Source organism: Plutella xylostella, chromosome 5 (genome assembly GCF_932276165.1).
Source record: "Plutella xylostella chromosome 5, ilPluXylo3.1, whole genome shotgun sequence".
NCBI lineage: Eukaryota > Metazoa > Arthropoda > Insecta > Lepidoptera > Plutellidae > Plutella > Plutella xylostella.
Genome location: NC_063985.1, coordinates 558,245 through 579,992, shown reverse-complemented (window position 1 = coordinate 579,992; position 21,748 = coordinate 558,245). Strand labels below are relative to the sequence as shown.

General features: G+C 39.9%; 1 protein-coding gene across 1 annotated transcript in view; it reads left to right on the top strand.

The window, feature by feature from the left end:
- The first annotated feature begins 731 nt into the window (after positions 1-731).
- The window catches only part of LOC119690427 (atrial natriuretic peptide-converting enzyme), an 87,066-nt gene continuing 66,049 nt past the window's right edge, over positions 732-21,748 (top strand). Inside the window, exons 1-2 of the mRNA XM_048633096.1 lie at positions 732-1,266; positions 17,833-17,951. Of these exons, the coding sequence (XP_048489053.1) occupies positions 17,936-17,951 (16 nt within the window). The 5' untranslated portion in view covers positions 732-1,266; positions 17,833-17,935. The remainder of the gene's footprint in view (positions 1,267-17,832; positions 17,952-21,748) is intronic.

Genomic DNA, 21,748 nt, shown 5'->3' with positions numbered 1-21,748 from the left:
TGCAGGTTATATTAGAGGTAAGTATATACATTGGAACATGGGGTCTGGTAACGCCGCTAAGCCGGAGTCCCTTCGATAGAAAAAATAAATAAAAGAAACTACAGCAAGGTGTCTCACCGAGGGAAAGGGTTGATGAAGTGTCGTGCACCTACCTGGTCGCTGGAGGCAGTTCAGTTTTTTTCTATCGAAGGGACTCCGGCTTAGCGGCGTTACCAGGGTCCATAGAAGAAGGCTTTCTACTGAGGTCTCTATGTATAAAAAGGTACCTACATATATCTGTGGCACTCTTGACTACCTAATGACTGTATATTCCTAGATACCGCTAGAAGCTAGTCCAAAGTAAGTAATAGTAGGTAGTAAAGCTACTTTCTTTACTGACATGCTAATTAATCCCACATGTAAATACATCGTGAAAAAAATATGTCTTCCAGAGGGAAAATTCCTATTGAAAACATTGTAATTTTACTCAAAGGAAAAAAGTTAACTCAATAAAGAAATTACAAGTAATAAAAAAAAAATCTTTCCTTTATTTTTACTATCCCTGTATGAATTTGTTCAGTTTCTGATCTAGGCACACCGCACACCTAATGCAATGTGATGATTCATTCGCAGATGGAATCTTTCGATTCTTAATTTTTTTTTTGTAAATTGATCATGTTATGATATGTTTGTGATGGAGTATTCAGCAGCGACACATTCTGTACGCACTGCCGCAGTCGGTATGAGAGGGAAAATGATCTGTTCTACTGGCAATATCCATATGGGTGAATAAAATAGTTATATCGTATGCACAGAGTATTTTTATTATAATCGTATCGTATGTTTACCTTCAGCCACATCGCCATTATCGCTGAGTGTAGAGTATCGCTTTATTATCATATACCTGACCCAACCTATGCATCATCATAGCATTGTCACTTCACCATCGAGCGTTGACCGCAGCTGATTACTCGCGACGCGTCTTCACAAGCAGCATCACTCGGCCGCCGACATAGCTCAAGCGGTTCACGAAAGACGTGCCTGTTCCAGTTTTCACGGAGGGAGTCGTCGCGTCTTGCTGGCGGGCGGAGGCTACGTCTGCGGGGGTGAGGGCGGGCGGCGGGCGCGTGGCGCCGCCCAGACGTCCGCCTACGCTTTGCGTCGCGCGACGTGCCCTCGCTGCCACCGCACACCGCGGCCGCCGGGCCGCCGGGCCGCGCGCCCCGCCACACGCCACACACGCGACACACGCGACACACGCGCGACACGACACTGCTACTCCTGTGGGTAAGTGTAAACACGTATACTTGCAGTTTGTTGTGGGTTGTTGTGCCGGCGCGGTCGCTGCACTGTCAAATAACAAGTTTTCAACTGTAAAATAAGTTTTCAGCGGTAAGACAAGTTTTCAGTTGTAAAGTTCGAGCTAGTTTTGTTGATGTGTACCTTTAAAATTATCACGGTTCCAGCTGGTGATATTCTTATTCGTTCGTAAGTTTCAGCCGCTCATTTAAGTTTTACCTAATACTTTATCTTCACAAAAGGTTAAACATTTAGTTACTGAAATTATTATACATATGGCTACAGTTTAAGACGTATCTATAGCAATCTAATCGAACCTAAAAACTAATACTTAATTAGAATTGTGACCAAACATTTGTGGGGACCAAACATTTATTTACTAACATATTCTTATTTACTACAAATCCTAATATAAATCCAGTGTTTATAGTTTATAAAAAAAGTCGTAATAATTTACATTTGGCCCGCGCGTCACGTCACGAGCCTACAATAAGGACAGAAATGAATTATACAACGCTGTCCGGACCGACGGATTTCTTTTGTTTAAATTCTTATTTTGCCGTTTTCTTGAAATCTCCGCGGCGGTCGTCGCGAGGAGGGCACAATTATTTTAAATGCCGATCTTGCTGCTTTACAAAACAAGAACCGTTTACATTATTTTTTTTATATGACAAGACTAGATAACAACTTTAAGTTGTAAGTATGTTTTATATAAATTATAATTATGTACCTAGATCATAACTAACAATGATACAAACTTAGAGTGTACCTTTATTAGATGTTTCAAAAGGTCGGTAGGTACGTATGTTTGTGAAATAAGAAGTTATATAAGTTCTAAGCTTTTTTTGTTTCTAAGTAAATTAGCAAAGTAAAAACTTTTTGAATGGTTTCACTCAACATAAATTGTTAATCTAAACTAATAATAGTGTCATAAAGAGGAGTCGAGGCTAATACAGCAATTTAAAAAATATTATTTTAATGAAACATTGCTCCTGAGCTTCATAGCCTACTTTTATTTAGGAATTCCCACAGAAATTCCTTTATGCCATGCAAAGTTCACATGAAAAATTACTGAATAAAATATTCACAAGTTTATACTAGGTATTTTGTAAAAATTTTGATGCTTATCGTAAATTTCACCCGGTCCTGTATCCCAAATTGAACATACTTACTACCATTTTAATAACGTTGTAGTATGCCATAAGAGACTTTGTACATAACTTGCCAAAAATGGCTCTACATTTTCCGCCAGTAACGGTTAAAAACGAAAACCAAGGCTACCTATATACACGGGAGATTTACCAAAAATGCGAGAGGGTAACATTTTAATTTAAATGTTAAAATCCGTGGGCGGCATTCTGCGAGTGTCGGTGTCGGCGGCATGTGGGCCCACCACGGGACATTATGACTACGACCACCGTAATTGTCCATCCGAGGTACACCTCAGGCTATTTATGTAGTCTAAGCAATTTTCATACTTCTTTCAGGTTTTAGTTTTTTCTTACTTACGGATTTACCGTGCCGTGGTTAGTTTGCAAAATGTTCTGACTCTGCTACTGAACCTTAAAATTATTCTTCACTCCTATTCTATCAACTTTTGATAAAATGCAATCCACGCTCAGCCCAAACTCTTCAGCCGAAACTTCTAAAAACCACGTAGGTAACTTTGAGAAACTACTTTGATATATCAAAAACCAAAAAAGGACCTTGAAAAAAGCTATTAGTTACCCACCACGGCTCCTGCCACGGACGCGGCGGCGGCGGCGGCGGCGGGTATCGCGCCCCTCTCGACCCCGCGCTTGGACCAATCTCGCACGAAATGGGTCAAGATCAGGGTCCCACTGTTTACGCGAAAATGCACCTTCAGCTAATGCGACAACCCACCTTATTGGACGATAAGTGTTCTTCCCGCGGTCGTCGAATTTTCCTGCTTGTATAGGCTTGTTTTGCACGTAAATTAGATTATGATTGTTCGGGTTGTTTCTTATGATGAAAATGAGAGACGAAAAGGACAATGAAACAGTTTTTTTTGTTTTCTAGCTTCGATTCTTCAAGAATACAAACACAATTAGTGAAACTTATAAGTATAATCCCTGTTTTTTGTGTCAAAAAAATCTTTAAAAGTGCTGAGTTGTTACAATTCTAAATATTTTTACCTTCGAGGGAAGCCGTACGAGATACGCTAACTTAATTAAAAGTGTAAGGGCCTATTAAGGAATTTCATTAAAACCCTAATTCGGAAATTGCACAAAGGACGACGGGAGGTAACTCCTCTCCACTCGATTTGATAAATTAGGAGCGGAACCTCTATTCCATAGACTCTATAGACGAATACTCTACAACTTCATTTACATTTCAGGAGAATAATCTAAGACATTTTTCAATTCGATATTACCTACATCTAGTAACTTTATTAGTCCTTGATTTTTTCTTTAAGTTATAAAAGTCTTAAACTCAGACGTTAAGGGTCGGCAATAGGCAATCGAGGGTTGGCATTGTCATAGAATTATGTAGTAAATGATGCTCTACAGCCTTGAAAAAAATCACACAGGTAGCCGAAGAGTCTAGCTAGGTGCTGAATCATTCGAATTTAAGTAAATGCTTATGGATAACTGTAAATTAATTACGAAAAACCAGTAAATCACACTCCCGTATTGTAACAACTGTGTCGTAATTATCAAGAATTTTCATATGATTCTTATCAAATTATAAAGATAAATGCTTGGACTAGGCGCTAAATACCTTGTTTTTTAATAAACACACACCTATTTTGTGTAAATTAATCCCAAACTTGAGCAATTTTTTTCCCTCAAATCTTCATACAAATATCTATGGCGGCTTTCTGTGTTATAAAATCATAAACACAAGCGACGTTTGACTCAGTCGGCCGGTGGCCTCCAAAGAAGGGTCACGTCGGTTTAGGCGGCACTGACAGCTCGCGATCTAATTGTGTACAGACACAAAATCACTGCACATTGGTTGTCATTGCACTTTTTCAACTTTTATGACACCAACATAATTTGATTTGAAATTGAGGAAGCATAATTCTTATACTATATTCAATAAATTAAATGATAATGTTTTTTATTAGTTAAGTCCATGGTACTTCTTGATTAAATTATAATTATTAATGCCCAACTAAAACTAACTAATATAAAATTAAAATTAAACTAAAATGAAGATGCTGGCCAGATCGCTGCCACTGTCGGGTAGGGTACCCAAGACGCTGGCCGCGTTACCCCGCTTTATAGCGATGCTTAGCCTTTGTGATAGGTAAGTGCCAGCCCTAGGGTCCCTTGAGACTTCTATTAGTCTGCTGCTGATGTCTTTAAAAAGCTGACGTGCCTCCGGTCCCCACGGCCCTGGGATGAGGAGCAGGAATATAGTGAATGGATCTAAGTGATGACAATAAGTAGGAAGATTAGGTTAGGATTCAAAAACACAGTCTCATGGTGCTGGTTGAGGCATGGTCTCGTGAGGATCTGATGAGGGCAGTAACACGGAGGTGACTGAATTTTATTTCAAAGATTTAATAGCTAAAAGCATCGAGTTTGGGCGCGGTGGTAGCTCAGTCGGGTAAGCGCCCGCTTCTCACGCAAGAGATGCGGGTTCGAATCACGGCGCTGACATGTACCAATGAGTTCTTTTAACTTAAGTACAATGTATACCATCGCTCTAACGGTGAAGGGAAACATCGTGAGGAAACCTGCATATCTAGATTTAGCACATCTAGATATGTGAACCCACCAACCCGCAGTGGACCAGCGTGGTGGGAAATGGTTCAAGCTTAGGAAGGCAGTTTAGACCTTGGGGATATGCACAAAGGTTCCACTCGCGAGAGCCAGGTGCAGGTACTTACACCCCCACAGAGAATAGAATAGAATCGAGTTTGGGCTATTAAGTATGTTTTTCAAAGAGAGAGAGAAAGATATTTTAGGTTTCCTCTGGATTAGTTAGGTTTACTGGGTTTACTAAATTCATTCGTAACGTAAAATTGTCAATGACGGAATTTCTTCTATACAGGGTGTTGCAAAAAGGGTATACTAAGCCGAAACCTACATGTGCAGCATGGTATATCTAAGCCTGAAACTGAAATCAGAATTTGAAAATTCGCGAAAAAAAAATTTCATTTTCCATAGAAACTTTGTTGGTCACGTGACTTTTTACTATAGAAAAATAATATTTTTTTTCGCGAATTTCCAAATTCTGATTTCAGATTCGGGCTTAGATATACCATGCTGCACATGTAGGTTTCGGCTTAGTATACCAATTTTGCAACACCCTGTAGACAGTAGCCACTAATAAAAACAACGATATATGGCGTGATTTGCAAAAGTACCTATCTAGTCAACCTGCCACGGGGTGACTTCGGTGGGTAACTCAGAATAATACCTACTAGGTATATGTTATTGCATCAATAATAAAAAAATCAAGAAAATATTCAAAGTTTCCTATCCTCGCTTTTCACGCACACAAATCACAAACTCATGCCTTGTTCTAGGAGCAGGGTCTACCCTGGTGCATTTCCATGACCACTTTTCATTAGCGTCCCACCGGTTTCGATGCTCAGCGGAATAGCACCATTAACCATTATTATTCTGAGATTCATCACTTCTTATTCTGAGTTACCCAACATAAAATCACGCCATCTATTGAAATCATTTTTTAAATTAGGATTTGTCTATGGTGTGGTCCCCAAATTTAAGGGTAAAAGCCAAAAAAATATATTTTAACATTTTTTTATACCTATTATATTAAAAGACCTATTCAACGATACCCTACCTACACCATCAAAATAACCGGAAAAAATATCAGCCCCAATTTACTTGTATGGGAGAGGGAGTACCCCAATTTTTTTTGGGTACTCCTCATATCTATGCGAAATATCAGCTTGATATCTTTACCCGTTTCTGAGAAAAAGGGCAGTGACAGACAGTCAGTCAGACAGACGGACAACAAAGAGATCTTATAACGGTTGCTTTTTTCCTTTTGAGGTACGAAACTCTAAAAATATGAAAAAATATTATTCTGCCACCAAAAAATATACTTACAAACATACATACATACAATCAAAAAACATTACTCTCCTCCTTCGGCAATCGGGTTAAAACAAGTGAGACTGATTCTGAACTTTTGTTCTACGAGTTTTAAAAATTAACCAAAAAAAACCTTTATCATAGAAACTTTGTTGACACGTGACTTTTTACCATGGAAAACGATTTTTTTTTTCGCGTTTTTGCAAAACTCGTAGAACTAAAGTTGTTCAGAATGACCCCTTGAGTCATCCCCTTTCGGCTTAGTAACTATACCCTTAGTATAACTTATTATCTACACTTTAATACCTGTAGTTACCTTTCTACAAGTAAATACCACATTTGTTTAGAAATTTAATCGGGTTCCGAGTATGGAGAAAAGTGGCACCCCTATTAATTTCTACTCTTTCCTGGTGCTTACCAGTGTAATAAAAAATTCAACTTACCCTCAAATCACTACTTGAAAATAATTGTTAATAAAGTTGGCGAGTAAAAGTTTATCGACCCACTGTGCAAACTTACATGTGTGCGTGTCACTGCGTGTGCTGTGTGAAGAGCATTGAAAACCCAAATTTGGCGGGGCACGTCACCCTGTACAGGCCCTTAAGGCTACTATTGCAGTTAAGTAACTAACGTTTTTTAAACACTAGTGTGAATTGAATGTTTGAGTGCAATTTTAAATTGAATAGTTTTTTGTTTGTAATTTGTCTAAGATACGATAATCACTTTAATAAGGTACTTAAACTATGTATAAACTTTGTTGTACAGAGGAGCTTCTCCTAAATGCAACACTTGTACTGCACTTGTAGGTAGTTCAAAAGCTCGCGCGGCCACTCACTGCGCTGCACAAAGTCCAAAGTGTTACTCAAATTGACTAACTCCACACTTATATCAAAAGAGTATGTTTTATATTTATATAAAATTACAATATAATTTTTAAAGGCGTACATAATATACTTAATTTATAATAATAATCTCATAAATAATGAGGGTTATGTACACGTTGTAGAGTTACTCATCCCTCTAATAATCTAAAACAAGCACTTACTTTGATCCTACTAAAACCTTATTTTATGGTAACACGACTTTGCAAAGAAACAGCATATTTTTATGCACTAATAAAAACGGTAATTTGTTTGGGGATCTCGAGAGTTTCCGCAAAACCAATAAGAAATAGTTGATCCGGAAAGTTTATTCCGCCGCCGCCGCCGCCGCCGGTCACTTCGCTATAATTGCTTTTGTTGATTGATACCGCTAAGTTTTCCAACTCGGGAAATATTCCGATCAAGATAAAGGTTCGCGACAAATACTACTGATATTACAACGCGAAAGTTTTAAATGCTGTTTGTTAATTTGTAGAGGAAGTGATATTGAATTTGAAGTTAATCTCTCCATCGGTACTGTTCGTTGGATTTGGACATCCCCAGGTAAGAAAATTGGGTTAGCTAAAAATTTGTAGGGAAGTAGCCGAGAACCAGTACCCGTATCATGAAAATTCGAACTAACGAATAGAATCGAATGCGAGTGCGACTATTGTCAACTTGACAGCACTTTCGAACACTTTTTACCTTTCGAATGAGTTTCGAAAAGAATGACCACAGAGTACATGATATTATTCTGACAATGACCTATGGAATGATAGCTGTCAAACTTTCGCAAATCTGTACACCGCCATTTTGTTGTTGACAGGTTGACAGCACTTTCGAATAGACTATCGAATAGAATATGCTGCGGTTTTTCATGATACGGGTACAGGACACTTTTTAACCCGGAATACTCAAAACTTTGAGCGAAGTGGACCTTGGGTACATAGGTACATTAATTACAAGAAGGGTAGGTAGGTAGGTAGGTAGTACAATTTTATTATTGCCTTGTCGATTTTTCAATCATTTTACTATTATGGAGTGTCAATAAGTTACAGAAGTTAGATTTCTTTACGCATCTTTTTGCGGCTATCGTAAAATTTCATGATAATATATTAAATAAATTAGGTAGATCGTACATAATCCGGTATTAGTGTGCACTAAATAGTCTAGTTATGTACTCAGAAGGGCTAGCACGGAGCGCATGACGCATGAAAAGTTTTGCATCGCGCTCACTCACATCGCGCGACCTCAAGTGCGAGCGCCACGGAAAACTTTTGAAAGAAAGAAAGAAAGAAAGATACATTTATTTGACACACTGGGACAGAATAATAAGACAGAAAAAGAAACAATTACAAAATAACGAGAATACTTAATACAGAACAAACAAACAAAACAAACAAATAAAGGATGCTGTCCAGAGTGTCAAAACGGCACCAGCTCAGCATATGCTATGGACAGTGAGGCCACAGCGCTGGTTTTCAGCTGGCCCTTGAGTTGACCTCAGTCACGAACGCGAAGTTGGTATTATATATATTAATTATGATGGGTTGTGTTATGTGATGAGATATTAATAATTACATAGGTTATAAGTGTGGAAAGAAATAAATAAATAGTGGGTGAGATAGTGTTTGTGTAAGGTAGGTAGGTATATAGATAAAATGTAATAATTATGTACAAAGCCAAAGCCTGGGCGAGTGCATGGAGGGAATAAGCAAGTCCGATAAGCTTGTCCTACTTGGAGACTTTAATGCGAGAATTGGTCGGTCCAACGAGAACTGGCCAGACTGCATGGGTAAACATGGAATAGGTAACATAAATGACAATGGCCAACGCCTTTTAGAACTATGTGCCACACATCAGCTTTGCGTCACCAACACCTATTTTAAAAACAAACCTGCACATAAGGTTTCCTGGAAACATCCTCGCTCGGGTCACTGGCATCAGTTAGACCTCATCATCACCAGACGGCGGGACTTACGCGATACGCTTAACTCTCGCGCATACCACAGTGCGATTTGCGACACCGACCACGCCCTCGTCATTGCCAAGACTCGTCTTACGTCCAAAAGGTTTCATGCTTCCAAGACCAAAAATAAGAGACAAGCCATTCTCAATATTCCACGTAGACCAGACGAGGCACAACTAACAAGGTTCCATGAATTTATAGAAAAACATTTATCGGACAGCCACCTCAAAGGAATAATAGACCTGGAGACACTTTGGAACAAAATAAAGGTGACACTGCTGGTAGCTGCTAAGAGAGTATTTGGCAAGAAGGCTAAATAGAAGACAGATTGGTATTCAGAGTTCGAAGAACTTCTTCAACCACTCGTTGAGGCCAAAAGGAAAGCACATATAAACCTGGTTGCCAACGGAAACGACCACACAAAGAGTGCTTTCAAAATTGCTAAAGCAAACCTCCAGCGTACCGCACGGCAATGTGCGAACCAGTATTGGATAGACCTCTGCACATCCATACAACATTGTCACGACATTGGTGATATTCGAGGCATGCATCAGGGAATCAAGCGGGCCATGGGACCGGTAGCTAGAAAACGTGCGACCATCAAGGACACGGACGGGTCCCCGATAAGCGATAAATCCCTCCAACTAGATCGCTGGGCGCGGCACTACAACAATTTGTACTTTGAGGAGGTAAACATCAGTCCTGAGGCTGCTAGAACTATACCTCATTTTCCTACACTCGAAAGCCTAGATACACCTCCTACATTTGCCGAATTTCTGCGCGCTCTGCAAGCATTAAAAACCGGGAAAAGTACAGGCAGTGATAACATACCAGCTGAGCTGATCAAGCTTCCAGCCGCTACTAATCCCTTATACGTGCTGCTGCTTCGCTGTTGGGAGATGGGCACTGTGCCACAGGAAATGAGGGATGCTAACATTGTCACACTTTATAAAGGAAAAGGAGACCGTGGCGTTTGTGACAACTACAGGGGAATATCACTGCTTAGTGTCGTAGGTAAAGCTTTTGCCAGAGTCATACTGTCCAGACTACATATCTTGGCTGACAGAGTATACCCAGAGTCACAGTGTGGCTTTCGCGCAAACAGATCGACAACTGACATGATTTTCACTGTTCGCCAGCTTCAGGAAAAATGTCGTGAACAACGCAAACCACTATTTATGGCATTCGTCGACCTAAACAAGGCTTTTGACACCGTCAGCAGAAATGGCCTCTACGAAGTCCTAAATAAAGTCGGTTGCCCGCCGAAGATGCTCGCCCTAATCAAGTCCTTTCATGATAACATGCGCGGGTGCGTTGTTTTTGATGGGGATGTATCAGCAGCATTTGACGTCAACCGTGGAGTAAGGCAAGGCTGCGTTTTGGCTCCAACTCTCTTCGGCATATTCTTTTCGGCGCTTTTATCTGCTGCCTTTGATGGATCCGAGGAAGGAGTGCACCTGCATACGAGACACGACGGAAAGCTCTTCAATATAAACCTTTTGAAGGCCAAGAGAAACCGTCTTGACCTACTCGTCAGAGAACTGCTCTTCGCCGACGATGCCGCAATTGTGGCCAACACCGAAGAAGAACTTCAGCACCTGGTCACGCGATTTGGTCGGGCATGTGACATGTTCTCAATGAGTGTAAATACCAGGAAAACAGTCGTTATGGCACAAGGCACAACTATTCCGCCTACGATTACACTCAACGAGTCCACGCTGCAAGTGGTTGACCACTTCTGCTACCTAGGCTCAACAACCACGTCTAACTTGTCCAATGACAAAGAAATTGACTCCCGCATTGGCAGAGCTTCAACGGCATTTGGGAAGCTGTACACAAGGGTGTGGAGAAATTCTAAGCTCACCACCCGAACCAAAGTCCTTGTGTACAATTCATGCGTTCTCAGTACCTTACTGTATGGTTCTGAAACTTGGACAACCTACAGAAAACAGGATCGCCGTATTAACGCATTTCACATGCGCTGCCTGCGGATAATTATCGGAGTCTCGTGGAGGGACAAGGTTACGAACGAATGCGTCCTCAACACCACACGCACGACCAGCATTACTGCCATCCTGAAGCAGAGACGCCTACAATGGCTGGGACATGTCCAAAGACAGGACACAGAAAGACTGCCCCGTAGAGTGATGTTGGGACAACTGGCCAATGCTACCAGACCAGTCGGGCGGCCATTACTGAGATTCAAGGACTCATGCAAGCGCGATATGGACGACTTCGAGATAGATAAAGATAACTGGGAGTCCCTGGCATTGGACAGACCAGTATGGAGACAACTGCTGCATCAGGGCAAATCAAAACACGATGGGAAATGGTTGGAAAAGTTAAAAACTAAGAGGCTTAATCAACATCTGGAAGCATCGCCAAACCCGAATTATGCCTGTGTCCGATGTGGCAAGCAGTGTAAGGCCCGTATAGGCCTGTTCAGCCACATGAGAAAATGTGGCTCTCAAAACCCACAGCCGCTGTAACAATCATCTGTCAAGATGCAGTGGCCAATGATGATGTATTAAGTGTATTAAGTAATAAATATTAAATATTAGAAAAGGTAGAATAAATAAAATACAAAACATAAACTAAAAGTAAATAAAAGTGCACAATAGTAATAGGTAGTATTTGCCGGTACACAATGCCAGCCGATCATGGTACCGCCTACCTACTTATAAGCAGTGGCGGGTAGCCATTATGAAACGGCACCCACAGCCACAGCCTGCAGCGTGAAAATATTTTTCAGTATCCGGGCGTGACCCGCTCAGTGTGCCCGCGTCATCCCGCCAGCCGTGCGTAGATAACGGGACGAGGCGGCGCGGCGCCCGCGCACCCAGCCCGGATACCTACCAAATGAAGTACCCCACGAACAGCTAGCAACAATCATTATACTCCAGTGTATAAGTACCGTGCGGGTCTTGTGCGCTGTGCTAAGCTAACAGAACAGTAGAGTATTCCTGCATATCACATTAGGTTTCCACGTGGCGGGCTGAGCCGCTGGGGGTGCCCCGCGGCCTCCACGCCCGAGTCTAGTTTTAATCCGTTACAGGCTTCACTCGCCATATCTGGGATTAGCCGCGGATTCATTCAATTTAGTTTCAGTGTTGCAGTGAGTTGTTCCGCTGGTCATTTTTTATTAATTTTCGACCTCAAATTTTTGTGTGCACGTGTCTTGTTGGGGTGCACGAAACGAAACTCTTCAAGTGTAGCTCCTGTGGCGAACATGTTTTGATAAAGCTTTTCGGATTCAAAATGCATTGAATTAGACACTAATTACTTCGTTTTGACTTCGCGATAGGGCCCCTGAGATGTCAGTGTCTGACACTAATCTGATTGACGAAACCTTTCACCACGGCGGCGGCGGCGGCGGCGGCGGCGGCGGCGGCGGCGGCGGCAAACACTACCTCTAGTGATTGTCAGCTAACAGAATTAGTTGTACGATTGGGTCTGTATCTGTCTGTGCCGTACGTAGCTTTAAAACGGATGAATGTGGAGTGTACTTATCTTTTTCGCTTCGCCAGAAAACACTTTTTTAATATTCTTAAAATATTTAATGAATTACGTAAAGTTTGAAGAGCTCTGTACCCAATTTACCTTGATAATTTAAGAAATGGGTCATTACAATTACCAGAATTAAAATATATTAAAAAATAATAATATTTTGCTGTTGTTTGCAAAAAACAACGGTTTATTCTTACTTAATTAAATAAATAATAGATGTAAATAATTATTATAGAAGCTGTACCTGTAAGCTTGATTTCTTTTAACTACAATAATAGTAATATATTGTGGGTAAATAGTAACCACATCATGCGAGATTTAAGGCTCTTTCAGATAAGATATGATGGGGGCTTGTGATTTATTACTGAAAGAGATTTCAGTGAGATCGGCGGCGCACAACGCCGTGAAATAGACCCCTTCCCCGACGATGATGAGATTTTATTATGATTGCCTCAATACCCCCCCTAATACCTACCCCGAGGTAGTAAAATATTATATCTATGACTGGCAATTTTGGAACTATGGTGACATTTTGAATACATAAAAGATATGAATTTAGTAAGTAATTAAAAATTGTAATAATAATAAACGAATTTAAATTTGTTAAGTTATGTATTATTGTTTTAAATGCGAAGGTGTGCTGGTGTGTTATTCAAGCCACAAAACAGGTAAACAGGTAGACGGGCTGTTTTGATCTCGGAATGCCCGTGGGACAAATAGATAGGAATGACCACCTCAGTCCACTTTGGCAACAGCCTGTATAATCAACATTGTTTTATCACTAATAAACTATTAATCCATACCAAATATGAGGGCTCAAAATGCGGCCATGTTAAAGCTATGTCCACAATTTCAATAACAACGCGTCGTGCGTGTCCCAACATGGCCGATTTGACTCCATCAAGTGGACAACTCGACTCTTGTTCAATCTGCGCAGTCACATGTCATATCAAACCGAATTCGGGGCATATTTAATATTGTTTGGTGTCGCTTCTGAAACACCAATTTTAATTTAAGTTACGTTATTTTTAAATTTCGGACATGGAAAATAAATGTTAACTATAAGTTTTAAAAACAAAATTTTATATTTCGACTTGACTAACTTTAAAATTAGAGCCTACAGAAGCAAGCCAAAGCTGCAAGATAACCCAGCTTTAATATGAAATGGTCTTGCAATATTAGTTGGCGGGCGGCGCGGGAAAGGTTGAAAAGTTTTCGGGTAATCATATTTTTGAACCGCTCCGATACGTGTTGGGACTCGCTAACTCTGCGGCGGAATTACGACTAGATCGCAGCCTCCTTGTTCCTTACACACACAAACACACACACACACACACACACATACACACACACACAGCCAAACATACTTATACACTTTACAAAACATAATGTAACACTTAATGGTGGATGTAATGGTTCCAAAGCTCGAAGGCCGGATTTTGAGATAGAATGTGAGATTAACAAGCGCGCATAGTGCCTACTTACACTTAACACTTAAATTAAAATTAATTTTATGTCAACTTGTCACAAGCCTCAGTAGCTTATGTAGCACACACAATAGAAATTAACATGATACATGTACTTGTGAGGGGGAAAGCTACGAGATAATTGTACTGTAAGCTTTTATATTCTTTGTTATCTTTTATACTTGTTCACGGTAGCATAATTATGAATTGCGTACGGGTACAATTGTTAGTAACCTTTGCAATTTTTATTAATAATCATAAAAAGCGGAGTTTTTGTGAGTATTATTTAAATTCTCGTCGAGCCGAGAACTGGAATACCAAATGGCGGCTGAATGCCGGCCACGTACAAAAGTTTCTTAATTTCCTGCGAAAAATAACTTATTCATACTGATTTTGTTCAGAAGCCCGAGGTCGCGTGGTTCTTAGGTACATGATTATTGTAACTCAGGCTTTGTGGGGAATGTTTAAAGGTGTTTCAATATTATTTGAATTAAATGTATTTGTAGACGACCGAATGGCGTAGTGGTTAGTGACCCTGACTACTGAGCCGATGGTCCCGGGTTCGATTCCCGGCTGGGGCAGATATTTGTTTAAACACAGATATTTGTTCTCGGGTCTTGGATGTGCCCGGAAAATGGCAATAGGCCCGCCCCCTATTACATTGGGACTTACATAACACTCTGGCGAAAAGTGGGTGCAGCAATGCACCTCTGCCTACCCCGCAAGGGAGTACATTAGTATTTTTTTTGTATATGTATTTTAAGTACATGGCTTTCCACTGTCTGTTATGAAGGCTTAGTTTATTTTAAAATACCTATGCTACAGATTTTGTTGCCAATTAAATAAAAATTCAGTGCAAAAGTACGCAGTCGCACAGCAAAACAACCGACTAAAATGTATAAAAGTGTATTTTCCGGTGCGTCGCGTTGATAAAGTACCGACCCCGAGTGGACCCGCGCTGATGGCCCAACAGGGCTCACTGTGCATCCCTCATAGCTAGTCGGCCAAATAACTTGAATGTTACTAAAGTGGGCCTCGATTTCACTTTTGTGCTTTGACAAACAAACATACCACCTATTTATACTTTTAAAGATGGTTAGTTTGACAAAGCACAAAAGTATAATCGCAGCCAACAAGTCAGGAACATTCAAGTTGTTTGGACCGAATTGTACCTGCTACGCCTATCGTACCACCACCACTGACGCATTATTGTAATTTTAATATTTTTTTGTTGTACGACTTTGGGAAAATCGTGAAACAATTTTCAGTTGCAGATTACAGGGGTATGCTTATCTCAAATAACGACCATATAAGGTCCCTTTGCCCGTGGGTCGTCATTGCTGTGCTCCGGAGGTTAGGGCAATAGCAATTTCATCCTTTCGATACATTTCTAATACGCCCCTGCAACAGGTTCACCATAAATCGATGAAACAAATGGAGTTGACGGTAACTTTAAATTGCATTGCGTGTCGAGTATCCGGGCGGCTGGAGCCAGCCTGTCCCACGCACCAGTGGACGCGGCGGCAAATGTGAACTCATGCTGTTGTGGACTTTTTGCTCGTTCCTATTCGCGGCTGGCTGGTATTTTATACGGGCTAGTAGAATGTTGCGAAATTGATATTTCGTACGAACTTGATAAAGATCAGCTGCATTCTGCGTATTCACTAACTCCGACCTGACTAGTTGATAGCAAATGGCTATCAATGGCTTTTCTAATACCCTTTTGCTGGAAATTATAATTTACAAGCAGGTGGTGTTGTAGGATTCGCTTTAACATACTTAGGTATATGTAGTTCCACGATATTTTTATAGAAACTGTTGAGACTTTAGGTACTTATGCTTTGTTTATACTTACTGCACCGCGTATTAAAAAACTTTTCAAAGTTACAGCATAGAGTTTTGCACAATTTTATACTGTTAGTTTCCATAAATAGACTAGGCCTGAACAATGTTCTAGTTAATTACTTACATTTTATAAATGGGCCTCTAACTTAATATTTATCGATACTAATATAACAACACTTAAAATTTATTGAACATAAAATATCATGGGAATGTTTACAGGAGCCTCATTATAATCTGGCTCGTAACAATTGTTAAATTAAAATGACAAATGTCTCCTGGAGGCTCCCCGCGCCGCCGCCGCCGCCGCCGCCGCTAATTAAACCACGTATCTTTGTCTCCCTCTATCACCTTCCGTCTCTTGAGAGGTCACTTTATAATACGAAAAAGCAAGTTTCGGAGCGCTGCTGAGCGAGCCACAACTCTATCTCGTTGTATTAAACGTGCCGATTGTACAAGAGCTCTCGTTCGTTAGTTTTTCGTCAGTATAGAGTAGCCCTCCTGTCTGGTTAACGAAGCCGAAACAATTGAATTTACTCAAGCTCCTTTCGCTCAGCGATTGAAATACTTTTCCAATAATCTCTGAAAATACAAGGAAAATTGTCGTAATCAGAGCACAGTTGCTACCTTCACTTGAGTTTGTAAACTCGAGTTTATGGACGTCGTTTACCGACGTCAACTTTTAATTAACTTTTACCATGTTTTTTTTTAATAATTATGATTAAGTAAATTGAATAAGTACCTAATTCATTTTACTTTCTTATTGGTTTGTAATTAAATTAGTGTTTTTTTACGAGTAGTCAAAAATATACAGTCAAGTCCTGCAAAATAAATAATATATTTTTGACTGTAGTTGATAAATGTTTCACGAAAGGTTAAATTTAGAACACAAAGCCTCCCCCAAAGCCTCTTGCAGGATTACCTACTTTAGGGAACAGAAGTGTTTTTATATATATAGTTCGTCACAGAGTTACGTACACAAAACAAAAACATTATATCACAGAACAGAAACCGATTCCGTGGATTCAGTATTCAAATATTTCCCCTCTGCGTAAGTACACAACGGCGATAGTGGTGGCTTCTTTGTTTACATAAAAATGTAGATAGGTACAAAAACGGTCAAGTCTGAAATAATTTTTTGCAGCCTATGTGCTGTTTTAATTGAGTGTGAAAAATTTATGTGATATGATTCTTTTCTCTGCAACTCTTTAAGCACAAGAGAACCACCAATACAGAATTTAAAAGCATTAACTTTTCTCGCAGCTATCGTATTTAAGACAGATACAAGTAAGCCAACTTATTTATCACCCCGTTTCTCTCTGGTTTGAAACACCATTTACGAGCAATTAGATTTCTTTGCTTCATCTTCGTTTATTAGTGTTTGCTGAGGTCGGTTGATTGAAGCCAAGTTTCAACATTGCAGAGAGAAACTTGTGCTTATTTATATAGTTGTACCTATTTGAAATTGGTAAAACGGCGACTTTCTTCAAATGTTCTGAAGGTTTACTAGGTACACATCTATTTAAATAAATAAAATATCTTTTTAGTTTTCAGGATGTTAAAAAAATACTTATTATAAGATGAACATTATGATGATGATGATCATCGGGATTTCCTAATAAATGTGATATTATGTATGTTTATGTTGACTTACAAGTATAAAAAGATTTATTAAAAAAATACTTCTCCATCACATGACTATTTACTATGGGGATTTAGTGTTTTTTTCACGAATGACCCCTTTTGACTTTTACTTTATAATACACTTCATCAAAAAAATTTTGGTGTTGTTGGTAGGGTGCATCGGAGATGTGATACCTTCGAGGCCCCTTAGGAATTTGTTCATTTGGTAATGTTGTTTTTGTTATTGTCAGGTAACACTAAGATGGCGCACTGGCAGCGCCGGCCCCAGCGCGCGGCGTGAGCCCCCGTGGGACACCCTGTACATGAGAGCAGGCCCGAGCGGCGCGCAAGAGCATGGCTTCGTTCAAAGGTATGGTTGTTTAGAATTTTGTGCTTGTTTATAAACTAACAAAATAATTACATTTAACTTTGATAAAAATAAGAAGATCTCAGTCAGACCATCTCACTTCTGGCAAAAAATATATTTATTTTACAAATGTTACAGAGCTTTATGTCGCACTGCTTCTGCAATAGGTTTTTCTTTGTCGTGGAAGACAGGCTCATTTTTATAATAATATACCTACATAAATCTAATTTTAAAAAGAAAAATAAAATAATGCTTATATTTGTGATTACGAATTTAATTTAACGCTTAGATTTCTTAAATACTTACCTAAATTTAGGTACAACAAACTAAGTTTATATGGATATTACATTGAACTAGTTTATGCATCAATATATTTGCCTCACGGCTGTCGAACAGTACAGGAATTGATTTACATCGGATCTAAAGTTCAGCTCAACTTCATATTGATATCAATTTGCGGTATGTAACTATTCCAAACTGTTTTATTGGTACTTAGTACTTACGTACTTAGGGTCTACTTATAGTTTGGGAGCAGCTTACTCTATAATTTGCTGAGCACGGAATTACGACAGACCTATGAGTTTATGAGGGTTCGTAATAGTTCGTGTTGGAGCGGCAATGCATGTTCGACATCGAACGCAGAACTCATCACCCTCTGAACATCATCTTCATTATTGTAGCTTACGTTGGTACTTCGTAGAGGTTAATACAGTACAGGTTTGCTAAAAAAGCTATAGTAAGGGGAGGATCCCAAAAAGGGGAACCTCGGGGGTCATTCTGAACAATAAATTCCATAAGTAAGTATATTTTTTTGGTTTAATTTCATTTCATAATTTTTCATTTATTTATTTATTTCAGGCAACTAAAATCCCCTTTCGGCGTACTACCCCTTTTGCAGCCCTCTGTATATTTATTCTCAAAATATAATTTAAAAATAAATAATACCTAGTAGGTAACAACAAACAAGTAACGTTTATAGTTTTTTTCAAATCAAAAGCGATCGCGATTATGATTATAAAACAAGAGCTCTGAATGTCGCGTCAGCCTCGTGCCCCACTCCAGTGGTTGCGGATCGTTTGTTTGATCCCGCGCCCCCCACTAGTGGGTCCCGCTCTCTCCGCGCCCCACTCTACTGCTGACAAGTTGCTGCTTAGGCGAGCAGTTACAACAGTTGTTCTTTGAATGTCCATATATTTTTAGGCGAGCAGTTAAAACACTCGATCTTTGAAAGTCAATATATTTTGAATGATCGATCGATGGATGGGATGTATTCCACTTTAAAGGTCACCGTACATATAAACGTAACGTAAAGGGCTTGCCCGAGCTAGCGTTCTACTAGTTGACAGAAGAAAAAAAAATATAATTATAAACAAACAAAAAACCCGACTGCACGCTAAAAAGATGAAAACAAGCCCCAATGTTAATGGAAAGTATCGCAGGCGGGAGAGGGTTCACCATTTAGCTGAATGTTACTTAGGTACTTTGTGTGGCGGTCAAGTTGGTCCCCGCCTGCGATACTTTCCATTAACATTGGAGCTTATTTTCATCTTTTTAGCGTGCAGTCGGGTTTTTTGATTGTTTATAATAATATTTTTTTATTTGTAACTTTTTAGTTGTTTTTTATTTTATGAAATTTTATGCCAGTAGTCGGGTTTTATTTTAGGAACATTTTTTATTTCAATAATTTTGGTTTTGTGATTTAAATACCTACAATATGCATATTTTTGTAATGTGCTTCACAAGCCCTTTCATTTGATACCCTACACGGCATAGTTGGAAAAATATTATTTTTTCGATCATCATCTTTATGGCCTCTAGAGGGCGCTTTATACATTTTAATGTAACGTCGCATAGCCTATAACCATCGCGCAATCAATACGCTTCTAACCTTTAATCGTTTAGGCTACAGGAGGGAACAAAGAAACAGACATACATACATACATACATACAATCGAAAAACATTACCCTCCTCCTTCAGCAGTCGGGTAAAAAAAGAAGCGATCCCCTTATGTTACGGCTATGTAAGCGGTGACAAAAATAACTGCCAATACGTTTATTATGAATGTTCGATGGGACTACAATATATTGTCTCTTGATTTAAACAGGGTGTTAAAAAGTCCCCTTAGTCACCCCTTTTTAGCTTACAGATATCACAAGTTTGTATTTTACATTGGAGCCACTTGGAACTGAGGAATGCGTTCTATATACGATTCCTAGTTTAGTAAAAGGACGCATGTCTTGTCTGCGACTTAGTTAATAGCTTAGCGTCCTTTCACTAGTTGAGTGCTTCATAAACGAGCGAGGGGGCGGTAATCACTCGCATGTTTTATGGCGGATCTGTATAATTGGTTGTAGTTTTAAGGGTCTTCAACTTCTATTTGGTATTTTTAAGCGTTAAAATATTTACTTACTATGTTATAGAATAGAATAGAATAGAATATTTTTTATTTGCATGAATGTAGGTAAATGGCAAGTTATTACAAATTATAAGTACAGCTACATCCTGCCCTTTGGGGGCGTACAAATATTATTACATGAGTATTTGGTGCATGCATACCATTAATAATAAAATTACAAAATACAAAGCTAGTCATAATATATTATATTACAAATTGTCAGCAAAAAATTCACGTACATTATAATATGTCTTTTCTACAAGAAGTTTTTTTAATTGATTTTTAAACTGTATCATATTATTCGTCTCTCTTATATCTTGCGGTAAGTGGTTAAAGATTTTTGTTGACAATCCAAATATACTATTATCGAAGAGAGCTGCTGTGTTATATTTTCTAGGATTCGCTTAAATTAAAATCATGAAGCCATGCGCAATTTATGCTTGAGAACAAGATGCCGGTAAACGTCAGAGAACGCTCAGTCCATAGACAAGACATGTCATAGACAACTTTCTTCTATTCTGTGTTATTCCTCGAGATAAGAGTGCGGCCACAAAGCTGTTGTGAATAATTCCTTCTAACAGTTCGGCCATCCTGATTCTCCTGCGTCCTCGTAGGAGTAGTTGATGCTCATGCTTACAATGAGATTCTTCATAGCTCTGAAAAGTTCTGCAGGCAACATATAGGCCCCGTAGACAACATGCGTAGGCCCCCAAGGCAATGAGTCTAAGCCCAGAAGGCAATGTTAGTAGGCGCCGAAGGTAATGAGCGTTGGCCCCGCAGGCAACATGTTAAGCCCCGTAGGCATTGTGTCTGGGCCCTGTAGGCAACATCTTCAGGCACCGTAGGCATTGTGTCTAGGCCCCGTAGGCATTGAGTCTAGGCCCCGAAGGCATTATGTCTAGGCCCCGTAGGCATTATGTCTAGGCCCCGTAGGCATTGTCTAGACCCCGTAGGCATTAGTCTAGGCCCCGTAGGCATTATGTCCAGGCCCCGTAGGCATTATGTCTAGGCCCCGTAGGCATTATGTCCAGGCCCCGTAGGCATTATGTCTAGGCCCCGTAGGCAACACATTTGTGCTGTGTAGGCCCCAAAGGCAAGCACACTTATGCTGTGTAGGCCCCGAAGGCAAGCACGATTATGCTATGTAGGCCCCAAAGGCAAGCACACTTATGCTGTGTAGGCCCCGAAGGCAAGTACGCTTATGCTGTGTAGGCCCCAAAGGCAAGCACACTTATGCTGTGTAGGCCCCGAAGGCAAGCACACTTATGCTATGTAGGCCCCAAAGGCAAGCACACTTATGCTGTGTAGGCCCCGAAGGCAAGCACACTTATGCTATGTAGGCCCCGAAGGCAAGCACAATAATAATGATATGATTTTGGTGTGATGAGGCCCCGAAGGCAAGCA